The sequence below is a fragment of the Denticeps clupeoides genome, chromosome 5 (assembly GCF_900700375.1).
Source record: "Denticeps clupeoides chromosome 5, fDenClu1.1, whole genome shotgun sequence".
Classification (NCBI taxonomy): Eukaryota; Metazoa; Chordata; class Actinopteri; order Clupeiformes; family Denticipitidae; genus Denticeps; species Denticeps clupeoides.
In genome coordinates, this window is record NC_041711.1 from 30,139,328 (window position 1) to 30,151,264 (window position 11,937).

Here is an 11,937-nt window from a genome sequence, read left to right on the forward strand (position 1 = left end):
AAATACACACTGCACCGTTATTTCATTTAGCCACCAATGCATTTTTAAGACATTATAATGAGATTTTTGTTTTAACCTCAACCTTAACCAAAACAATACTTTTCTGTAGCTTTATTATTGTCAGAATATAAAAGAAAAAAAGAACATGCAGCGTTGCAACAGTACTGAAATCTCTTGGACATTTCATGTAGAAAATAAAAGAACAAATAGCTCTAGACATCCACAATAGACACTGATGAAAAAAAATAGCAAAAGGAAACCTTGGATTTATTCTCAAAGAAATCAAGAATGATTTTTTATGTGTCTGAAAATGAATTGCTATCTCTAAGTGGAAGTACAGGCATCATATCTGCCAGTTACAGGTTAAATACTACTTTAATACAGTATGATCATAGTCATCCTTGGATGATCAAGCTACTCCACTTGCTGTGCTGGTTTTGGTTCTAACTTTCGCAGGGTCTCGTCCCACATGACGAACTGTTTAGACATGAGAAGCATCTAAAGTGAAAATGAAGTCAAGGATTCAAAAGGTAATTTGTTTCACATGTTGTAGCATCCCATATAGTGAGTGCTTTTAAAAACATTTTCAAGGCATATCAACCATATAACTTAAATGCAAATTGATTTTAAAAAATCATTTAGCATACATTTTGCTGCAAGTCATATCATATGGGCCAGTGGTGGAAGCAGTGTGAAGGTTGCCAATCAAAAGTCAGTGAAAACACACAGCACGACTGAAGTTGTTTTCTTTCATTTCAACAGCAGTCATGAACAAAGTTTTTTTTATTAGTAAGGATACAGTTTTGTTGTACTCATCCAACAATCTCTTGACGTCCCCAGAAAGCTCTTCATTCTGGTCCTATTTTTGAGGAGACAAAGGATAGAATTAGTTCAGCTCAGCCTGTACTATCACTAACAACTTCCCCCACACCATGAACATAGGCATTCTATTGAACAACACTTGACCCCACCTGCTGTTTAATATGAATCTGTGCCAGTCGCCGGACTTTAGTGCTCAGTTCAGGGACGGCTGTACAAAAACAGAGCCGGTATGCATGAAGACAAGAGAAGATGAAATAAGAAACAGAAATACTCTGCATTCATGGGACGGCTCTCACATACCTTTGATGTGACTGCTGTCCAGGAGTGGCTGAAGGTTATGCACCTGCTCCAGCAAGACTGCCTGGGAACGTAGGAAATCTTCCTCTATTTAAGAGAGAGGAACAAAAAAATACATATAATTAGATTTTTTTTTTAGGTGTTGGTTAAAATAACTTGTTCGTCAGACCGCTTCAAGCTCATTACCTGCCAATATAAGCTCCAGTTTCATGCAATCTGGCATCGCCATGTAATCAGTGAACTGAGGGTCCAGATACTTCATCAGGTCTTCAACTGAGATGGGGTAGAAGTATCATGGGTTGTTCACTCGCAGCATACATAACAATAACGTTCAATTCGATATTTAATGCATCTCACTCTTTTTGTGAAGTATCTTGACGCGCTCCCTTTTATTGGCCGTGTTCGCCAGGGCGGTGTTAATTCTGGCAAGGGCATCTGCACACTGTTATTTCACAAATAAAAAAAAGAACATTGCTTTAAAAAAAAATACATGCAACATCCGACTGAACGTGACAGCAGGCCAGCGCCACACCCGTTTTTTTCCTTCCGAACAGACTCACTGACGGCCTTTACACCGAGTCACCTAAATCCACATGCGTAGCAGAAGAAAATTAGAAACCAATGACACGTTCGCTTTAATCAAAAAGACAAGGAATAGCGACGTAGCTAGGTAACTAGCAAAACACTGGGTGAGAGGAGAGAGTTGAACGTGGAAGACGGATATTCCGTGAATATGGACGTTCCACGCTACAGATGTCTACCTTGACTGGTTTGTTAATTTTGCCGCCCCTCTCTCCGTAAACACGCTTTTCAAGGATCTGCAGACGTGCGTCTAAATCCTCAATGTTGCTCTTGCCTTCCATGATTAGCGCAGTCACGAAAAGGCACCGGAAATGACGCAGAGCCTGCGTAGACGATACTTCGACCGGGCGCCAAAAGGCCGCCATGTTTGTGAGGGAACGCAGTCACATAATCTAAAAAAAATAATGTTTTTCTTTTGACATTACATATTAGGCAATAAATTTGCATGTCGTCTCTTCTCAAAGAGTATGCTTCAGACACTGATGAAACATGATTCCATTTAGTTGAAAATGAAGTTCAATATTTTATTCCACTTCTAATGTTCAAATGACTTTATCATTAATTCATGACGTATATTAATTGGGGGACACGAGAAAAAACGAGAGACTAAAGAAACAAAAAAGAAGTGCTGGCACTCTAGCCCACGAACAGTCACGACAAAAGGCCTGTTAATCGGTCCCAATGCATCGCACCCCCACGCTGCAATCTGCCGTGTCCCGTGGAGGGCAACAGCCTGGGTGGGGACGCCCCATGTCACCAGGGGCTCCGTGTCATTGCACGCCGTAAACCGAGCCACACCTAAAGAATAGGAATCCCATCTGTCACTTTTTTTTCGTTGCCGGCGGAGCTGGCCGCCATCAGCCGCTTCCAGGATCGCGCATGCGCGGAGCAGCTGCGCGCTTCTCTTGTTGGCGCAGCAGCGGGCGCAGTGGAGAATCGCGTCCATCGTGGTCTGCCTCACACGGCAATTCTCCACCAAACACCATCACAACACCATCTCCGCTGAATACAAAACACGCGTGTCCTCCTGCTAAACATAACCACACGACCGGTCACATGAGTGGCATGACCTTGAACCGAGTGTCGTTTTAAACGGATTTTTACCTCCGTACGGTGAGTAGGCTTTTTTTAAATTCATTTTACTGTTTCGCTGTGGCAGTGGATTCATTTTTACAGCCATTTACATCACGCATCCATTACAGTTAATGATGCTGAATTGCCAGGAAATATGGTTGGCCGACCTGCACACGAGTTGGTAGCGGAATATATCGACCATATATACGTTTATATATATATAAGATAATAAAATGAATTGATAGAGATACACCGGCTGCAGAATACACGAGACTTTTACTTTCCCTGCCCGTCGCGAAAGTGGGGGCGTAAATCGCAACGTTGTTGCGCTGCGGCGTTTCTGCCGATATTCGGGGGCAGAATTGCACCTGTTCCCCCCCCCTCACGGCGGCTCTTTTCAGACATCTGTACCATTTGGACGAGGACGGACTCCTCCCTCACATTAAAACGCCCTGCTGACACGCTCTGCTGCCCTTGCCCTTGTTGGTGCACGATGCTCAGCCCCCCCAAAATCCCACCATCAGCTCCCCTCCCATCCGAGTCGGACATTGCTGGATCTGTTGTGTCATTTTTAAAAAAAATTGGAATGGTTGTGATAGAAGCAGGTTTCTGCGCACGTTTACACCCCACAGTGAATCTGAAGTCCCACGCCATTCCCGGGGAAAGTTCGCCACCAGTCCTGCCAGCATGGAGATTGTGACGCGTCTGATCAACGACACCGTAGAGTTCTACAAATGGAGTCTCACCATCGCAGGTGACCCCCCCGTCTCTCCCCCTCAGGACCGCCTGTGGGCTGCAGATCTGCGGCGTCGACGCTTTACAATATTGGGTTTCCCCCGTGGTCACACGAGTCTCGTTTCACGTTATTAATGTACTTGGACTGAAAGAAAAGGTTTCCCTCTAAACTGCTTACATTGTTGGACCACCACTAATAAGTGTTTAACAAGAATCATTTTCATTATTGTAAAATACATGACCTCAGCTTTAAATATGTACAGCTTTCAGCATAAGAAATGTATTTTTAGAAACAGTAGTATCAGGTTTGTGACGTGTGCCATTTTTGTTGCAGACAAACGTGTAGAGAAATGGCCGCTCATGGACTCCCCTCTGCCAACACTGGCGATCAGTTCATCGTATCTGCTCTTCCTTTGGTTGGGGCCCAAGTATATGCAGAACCGTGAGCCATTCCAGTTAAGGAAAACACTGATCGTCTACAACTTCAGCATGGTCATCCTAAATTTTTTCATCTTCAAAGAGGTCGGTCCTTAAAATTCATGGCCGGAATTGCGCTCAACGCTCTTATTATTGCATTTAACCTGTGAACTAGAGTGTGAACTTCTGTGCTCGTCGCTCTGCCGCCTCTCTTAATGGACCTGTCCTGCGATCTGCTCTGTTGTAGCTGTTTCTGGCTGCACGTGCTGCAAAGTACAGCTACATTTGCCAAACGGTCGACTACTCTGATGATCCTAACGAAGTGAGGGTGAGTACAACTGCGAGCATAGCCGCCCTGATGTGATGTGATTAACACTGCCGCGACCAGGCTACTTGAAAAGGCGGCGACCGGAGGTGAAATGAGACGAGGCTGAGGCTCAGCAACACGATCCCTGTCCTTTTGACGGAGCCAGGTAATCTTGGCGTGATCACGAGGGCGGTCGCTGCTCCATGACGCCACGTCCGCTCGCATCGGGAGCTGTTCTGCGCGTCAGGATATTAAATTCGGTGTTGAATTGTCAGAGGTCCACGCTGGCCAATGGATAAAGCATATTTGGGAAAAAACAGATAGGAGGCCGGTATATCACGGGAACGATTACGTCATACGTTACTTTGGAACAACAACAACAACATTTATTTCTTATATAGCCCAAAATCACATACAGTATGTCTCAATGGGCTTTGACAGGCCCTACAGTTGACACCCCCCACACTTGACCCTTGACTTTACTCACCCAATGGAGTCTAGTTAAGCACTGTTTATTGTACTTAGATGTGTTTGTTGTGAGATCTACTGCTGAATCCTGGATAAGGTTGACCGCATGGGGGGGGGGGGGGGGGGGGGGGGGGGGGGGGGGGGGATAACACAAATCCTGTCACATTACCATGTTACTTATGCGATTCCTTCTTACTGTTGGTGATGAACAGATCGCTGCAGCGCTGTGGTGGTACTTCGTCTCCAAGGGGGTGGAGTACCTAGACACCGTGTTTTTCATCCTCCGTAAAAAGTTCAACCAGGTCAGCTTCCTGCACGTGTACCATCACTGCACCATGTTCACGCTTTGGTGGATTGGCATCAAGTGGGTGGCTGGCGGACAGTGTGAGTAATTCCATTCTTGAATTGGTTGAATGAATGTAGTTTGCTGTAACATTATAACGCCTCTCATATCACAGTTGTTCTTTGGATTCTTGTACAGCTATGTAAATATTTGTTTAGAGATTCTATATAAAACAGACTATTCGTTTATGATGATACGTTTTTGTACATTCTAAATATAGCAAAGATTGACCCCTTGATAGAATATTATCAATTTCATATTATGAGTTTTGTTTCACAACCAAAAATTTGTTTTGTATTTGCTTTGTTATTTCAGTGTTAGATTCAGACATAGATTCTCTGTACAGTGAGCAAAAACACCAGAGAGCAGTTAAAATAGCAGAACTATTAAAATAGTTTAATTAATGTTGTGAATTAGATTTGGATATAAAAAAAAATATAAACAATGTGATAACAGATAACATGTGATAACATTCACTAACAATACTAAGGTAAAACTACTAACTCTGCCGAAACATGCAGCATTCCTGTACTTTCCGTCTTGTATAAAACAGGCCATAAAGCAGGGAATTTGTGTGGTTTTGGAACCTTGATTTTTTTCAAATAATAGTTTTTATTGAAAGAGGAAACTGGACCATGGCCATCATTTTTTTTTTTTTTTTTTGCCATATGTAAATCTCTGTGAACAAAATCTTTGTGATACAGAACTGAATTGCACCCCCGATTATAATTAGAAATCTAATATATTTACTTAATTTGATTTAAATGAGTAGATAAGATTGAATTTTTGTTCTTTCCTCTAAATCTCTTGTAGCGTTTTTTGGGGCACACATGAATGCAGCCATTCATGTTCTTATGTACCTCTACTATGGGCTGGCAGCATGTGGTCCGAAGGTTCAGAAATACCTCTGGTGGAAGAAATACCTGACCATCATCCAAATGGTAATCTCTTTAATTACTGGCCAGTTGTCTTTAGTGCTCGGTAGATACTGTTGCTGGATATAATGATTATTAATTAACCGGTTCATACTATTTTATTCAAATACTGAGCTGATCATCCAGTCACTGCTCTTCGTCCGTGTTCTGCAGGTCCAGTTCCATGTAACCATTGGCCACACAGCCCTGTCTCTCTACATTGACTGCCCCTTCCCTCACTGGATGCATTGGGCTCTGATCGGGTACGCCATCACCTTCATCATTCTTTTTGGCAACTTCTACTACCAGACGTACCGCCGCCAGCCTCGCCGCGAAGGTTCTGCTAAACATGCCAAGGCCATCTCTAATGGTATCTCCAACGGAGTCCTAGCAGCAAGCAATGGCATGGCTGGTAAAACGGAGGAAAAGCCGGCTGTGGTGGAGAATGGGAGGAGGAAGCGGAAAGGCAGGGCAAAACGTGACTAAGGGAGCAGGTGAGATTAGTTGGCAGGCCTTTCTGTGGATACCAGGATGACCACGGACTTTAGGAGAAGGAATAGTAAAGGCAGTGGTGATAATGGGGGGTGAGCAGCCGGAGGTGGAGGAGCCTGGTTAAAGACGTGCAGTTTTTATGGTGGAGCAGCACCGCTCGTTCCTGTTCAGTGTTCTGCTCCTCAGCAGCATATCCAGCATTATTCCCTTTTGTTTCAAACTTTTTATCATTTTTAAGTTCATACACATCATGTTTGTCCTTATGTAGTTGTGTGTAGTTTTTTTTTTTTCTTGTACGTTGGGATCATTGCGCTCAAACTGTGTGCATAACAGCACTTTTTGTTTACAGTACGACACTGCATATGAGAATAATCAAATTTCCGTTAGGGTCCCCTTATGCGCAATCAATCTACTAGTTTCATTGTATTCTTAGTTTCGATTTTTAAAAGTACCGTCACATTTTATTGCAGCCATTGGGAAGAGCAACTGGATAAGATTGGGTTGTAAATGGAGATAAAAGCATTCCTCATTCACTCCTTATTTTGCTTTTGCCCCAAAAACGCATCTAGTTTCATCTGGGGATGGTTTTGATACAGAGAAATGGAATGACAAATGAAGGATATTTTCTATATTAATTTATTGAGCTGTAAATCTCTGTATATTCGTAGACTGTACCTACTTAGCTTGGCAGCAGTCACGCATGCTGTTTCAAGTTTTGCTGCAAGAGTCTTGACAAGTCATGGCCTGATATAGAGCAGACTCCTGTCTTGAAATTAGGACAAACTGGCTTCGGTTGAACTACATTTGACGGTCACAGCTAAAACAGCAAACCATGAAGGATTGTACAAAGTGCTGACTGTTTATCGCAAGTCATCATCATGCTCAACTGCGAAAGTCTCTTACAGTGTATATCAAACAATAATTGTCTCATTTTCTTAAAAATATGTTCTGTTTGAAAACTGTATTGCTGTAGGTTCTGTTTTTGTGTTGTTTTTTTTATGTTGTACATGCTGTGCAATTTTGTACATTGTGCATTTGGAAAAGAACAATGGCATCGTATCAATGTAAAAATGGACATTTACATGACATTTATTTTCTTTTTTAAATGAACAACAGCTGATTGCTGCTAATAAAATTAAACATAATGGTGATCCAAATGAGCCCATGTTGTTTAATGCATTGCATGTCATATTTTTATCATAATGAGATACACAGTCATGACAAATGATGAATAATTTTCTTGTTAAAGTGGGTGGCAAGTATTAGGCAGCAGGTAAACATTTTGTCCTTGAAGGTGGCCTGAATAAAATGTGCATGTGCAATAATTTGACATGTCTAGATGACTGGGTAATATCATATGGCTCGAACATGAAAAAAAAAGTCATGGCTGGCCGGGCAGAGGACAAGGTTCTGCAGGCTATTTATATAAAATATGTAACTATAAATATGATTGAATTTCTGAGATATTGTGAAAATCAGTTTTTGGACATTGATAGTGGAAGAATGAGTGATCCTTAAGTCCACCAGAGGGCAGAACTTTAAAAGTGAACATATACCCATACGGGCCACAGTTGGATTTACTACACCAAAATAAATGTAGAAAATTTATATTGTTAGAGCATCATGGACAAAAGCTAGTTTTAAACTCATGGTATTCACAATCTATGTTCTATGGAATCTGGGGTAGAACCTTTTCAATGCTAAATATTTTTTAATTACTTTTTTAAGTTGGTCCAAAGTATGGTCCATGGCTTCTTTGTGGCCTTATTTGAGGACCTAAGTTCAAATTTATGGGTGAATTCTAACTATCTTTCCTTTATACCCTGTCCCAAATCTTCCTCTTTGTCTTCACTACTTACTCACTGAGCACATGGGTTTCAGGGAACCAATCAAATCACGGCCACTCCTCAGTCTCATTAATTGGTTGAGGCCTAGACAAAGGTTTCTATGGCAATGATGAATACAGATGGCCTCTTCCTCTGGTTCCTGCCCACCATTGTGTTTTTTGAGATCAATGCTGCAGCCCAATTATCAGACTTCCTAAAAATAAAACAAACTCATATATATATATATATATATATATATATATATATATATATATATATATATATATATATATATATATATATATATATATATATATATATATATATATATATATATATATATATATATATATATATGTGCTGCTTTCAAAGTAATAAAGCAAAAACATTATGTGTGTTGTTTTTCAGCTGGGGCAGCGGGGCTGTATCCTTCAGGGAAAAAGAACACTTAAATATGTTAGATTATTTGTCTTTCTCTGAACATGGCCACGGTTCTTTGAAAGCATCAGCCTGGGTGAGTGGCCCATGGTGGCTTGTTATGTTTAGATTGAGGTAGAAATAGAGCTTATTTCATTTATTTTAAATATGCTGTCACAGATTGCATGTACAGCCGTACAGCATGTTTTTATGTTTAATCTTTACAGTACTTCATAAAAGGCCAAAAAAATTGCCAGAGGTTTTTTCCTATGGGAAAGATCTTATGTTGACACATCCTTATCTTATCCAGCCGCAACATCCATCCATGTGTAACAATGGCTGCACATTGTTTCTCCCGATGTGAAGACACAGGCCAATAAAGCTTACATTATTGAAATGTATTCCTGATGTATTATAATTTGTCAGAACGTCAGAATCCACACCTGATGAGGTTTCCGGTAAAGTTGTACAATGGCAGTAATTCTACAGATTTTGTATTTCTCAGCTGTCATGATGAGCAGATGTCCCCTGATCTCTGGGCCTGACCTTTCATTTTCTGTGGCTTTGCAAGCTGTCAATCAGCATAGTGGGGGCAGGCCATTCTGTGCTTTGAAGTGCCACTCTGAAAGAGAACAAATCAATACTTCCCTTGCAATAAAAGCAATACTGAAGACTGTTTTTTTTTTAAGATATGTTTGCTCGTGTCTCCGGTACTGCTGAAATACTGCGGACACTCTTGACCAGAGGGATTTCATTTGGATTTCATTCTGTTGATTTCAGCCTCAGCTCAACTTCGCGCTGCGAAGTATCCCCTTGTCTTGGTTCCATGTGGTCACTACACTACAACAGGGAAGTGATGAGGTGTACTTGTCTGTACTGGGCTGATTTATGCTGTTTTGGGGTTATCGGCTGTGGGGGTTTATAGAAGGCATATGAGAGCTGAAATGATTAGGTGGGGGGTTTTAGAAAGTCTTAAAACACTGCAAGTCAGAACATTCTTGTCCTTTTTAATAATACCACACGAGCTGTTAATTTCTTAAAGGCCATCCAATTCATCTAGGCTGAGGACGTCTTATCATGAGAAGGCAGTAACAAATGTTACATGAATGTCAGACGAGACATGGGGCATTAAACACTTGTGATGCCCCATGTACACGAGCTGTTGTGCAAAATGCTGCATGCACAGATTTAAAACATTTTTGCTGATGCTACTGCCCTTGCACACCGAAAAGCAAAATCTCAGTATTTCAAGATTCAAGACTGGTTTATTGTCAGTACAACAGTATACACAGTATATTGTGTATTGAAATGATGATTCACACAGACCCCCCCCCCATACAGCAATAATAAAAGAAAGAAAAATATATATGTATATACACACTAATCTAAACTATGATAACTAAAACTAAAGCTTAAATAGTGTACAGGTTTTCTCTATAAGAAAAGTTAAGCTTTTCTGTACAATGAACAGGTTAAAAAGGACATAACTGGACAACATCGTGTAGGATATTTCAGAACGGGACACACAAGACAAGACAAACATGTGCAAAATGTGCAGGAATGTGCAAAAAGAGCAGAGATGTCCAAAATTAGTTGAGATGTGCAAAAACCAGGTGCATAAGGCTGGAGGTGTATTGTTGTTCTGGTGACGGCAGTGCATTGAGAGCTCTGACTGCAGCGTCTGGCAGTTACAGTTCTGATGCTGCGAGGGAGAGTATTGGTAACCATGCTTTTTATAAAGGCACAAAAATATAGACATGCTGCTCCCTACTTCTTGAATTAGGCAGTATTAGAGGCTTTGGATCAAGGATAATGTCTAACCAGGACCACGGCTGAATGTATAACTTATATAACCGATGAAGCTGTTTTTAATACTAGTAAAAGTAGTACAGAAATAATATTTTCTTTCTCCACGTTGAGCTGCATTTTTATCTGTCTGCTGCAGACTTGGCTGTCCACATTCATAGTACTTTGTGTTACCGAGTTTGCGTTCTCTGCTTCAGAGAGGACATCATACGTTCACATATGAACAGGGTCAATGTTTTAACAGATTAGCATACCTGTCAGAATGGCATAATGTCAGTGTACATGTGGGTAGGGTTAGGGTTAGGTTTAGGGTAAGGGTTATGGTTAGGGCTATGAGTTTGCTCTACCGGTATGCTATTCTGACAAAGTATGCTGATCTGCCAGAACACACCATCCATCCAGGGGATGCCACAAACAGAGAAAGACTAAAAAATTAACTATTCTTAAAACTAGTTGGTATTAATGTCTTAATATGAAACGTATTAATAATAATAATAATAATAATAATAATAATAATATGTAACCCCACACTCGCACACACCCCACCCTCCGTCTACAGGTCTCTGAAGTGACTCTTTTTTTTTATGAAGTCACTCTTTTTATTAGTAATTTGTCACGCACTCCTGCGGAAAAATAATTTGTACGCGGTACAGTAGCGCCTCACTGGGAAACAGGCGCTTCTCCGCCGGGTCCTAGTGCTGGACCGCCCTGGCCCCCAGAACAGCCAATCAGAAAATAGCAGTATTGTATCTGGGCGAAGAAACGGCACCCCAGAATTCTTCCGAAAATAGTGTTGATCCCATTCATGGGAGCTCCGAGCATCACTTCAAGCACAGATTATTAAACAGTCCTCTTCTGTTTTAATGTTACAGCATATTCACAATGTGTTTGACAGTGGTGGCCTAGCGGTTAAGGAAGCGGCCCCGTAATCAGAAGGTTGCCGGTTCGAATCCCGATCCGCCAAGGTGCCACTGAGCAAAGCACCGTCCCCACACACTGCTCCCCGGGCGCCTGTCATGGCTGCCCACTGCTCACTCAGGGTGATGGGTTAAATGCAGAGGACACATTTCACTGTGTGCACCGTGTGCTGTGCTGCTGTGTATCACGTGACAATCACTTCACTCACTTTTTTCACTTTCACAAACAGTGCCAACTTGACTGCTGTTAGAGAATGTTGTCCAGACAATTGTCATCATTTTTTTCATGCTGAGTGTCTGTAGCCTAAACTTTTACCCCCTGTTCACTGACAACGTCTGTTCAGAACAGGCAGTCTCGGTCATATTTCGTTATCACAGGATGGCAAATAGACTAAATAATTTCATTGAAAATTGGGGCGGGGTTCAGTGGAATGTCTCTCTTACTGTCCTTCCAACAAATTAGCCTTTACTAATTAGCCTTTACTTTTATTGAAAATTATTTTAATTTTAAAACAGTTTA

At 41.4% G+C, this 11,937-nt stretch overlaps 2 protein-coding genes across 2 annotated transcripts; one reads left to right on the forward strand and one right to left on the reverse strand.

Moving 5' to 3' along the window:
• Positions 1–96: 96 nt before the first annotated feature.
• On the reverse strand, positions 97–2,008 carry dctn3 (dynactin 3 (p22)). The gene is made up of 7 exons (XM_028978779.1): positions 1,881–2,008; positions 1,477–1,561; positions 1,306–1,392; positions 1,123–1,206; positions 972–1,030; positions 800–859; positions 97–498 (listed from the first exon to the last, which is right to left on the reverse strand). The coding sequence occupies exons 1-7, from the start codon at positions 1,980–1,982 to the stop codon at positions 415–417; spliced, it is 561 nt and encodes a 186-aa protein (XP_028834612.1). The 5' UTR covers positions 1,983–2,008; the 3' UTR covers positions 97–414.
• A 573-nt stretch (positions 2,009–2,581) lies between these two features.
• On the forward strand, positions 2,582–7,608 carry elovl4a (ELOVL fatty acid elongase 4a). Its single transcript, XM_028978777.1, has 7 exons — positions 2,582–2,814; positions 3,408–3,529; positions 3,845–4,032; positions 4,175–4,255; positions 4,915–5,086; positions 5,859–5,986; positions 6,134–7,608. The coding sequence occupies exons 2-7, from the start codon at positions 3,463–3,465 to the stop codon at positions 6,443–6,445; spliced, it is 948 nt and encodes a 315-aa protein (XP_028834610.1). The 5' UTR covers positions 2,582–2,814; positions 3,408–3,462; the 3' UTR covers positions 6,446–7,608.
• The last annotated feature ends 4,329 nt before the right edge of the window (positions 7,609–11,937 follow it).

Coding starts and splice junctions, on each gene's coding strand:
- elovl4a (XM_028978777.1), top strand. CDS start 3,463: ATGGAGATTGTGACGCGTCTGATCAACGACACCGTAGAGTTCTACAAA. Junction 5,087..5,858: donor GTGGGTGGCTGGCGGACAGT/GTGAGTAATTCC, acceptor AATCTCTTGTAG/CGTTTTTTGGGGCACACATG. Junction 5,987..6,133: donor ACCTGACCATCATCCAAATG/GTAATCTCTTTA, acceptor CGTGTTCTGCAG/GTCCAGTTCCATGTAACCAT.
- dctn3 (XM_028978779.1), bottom strand. CDS start 1,982: ATGGAAGGCAAGAGCAACATTGAGGATTTAGACGCACGTCTGCAGATC. Junction 1,207..1,305: donor ACTGGAGCTTATATTGGCAG/GTAATGAGCTTG, acceptor TCTCTTAAATAG/AGGAAGATTTCCTACGTTCC. Junction 860..971: donor AGATTCATATTAAACAGCAG/GTGGGGTCAAGT, acceptor CCTCAAAAATAG/GACCAGAATGAAGAGCTTTC.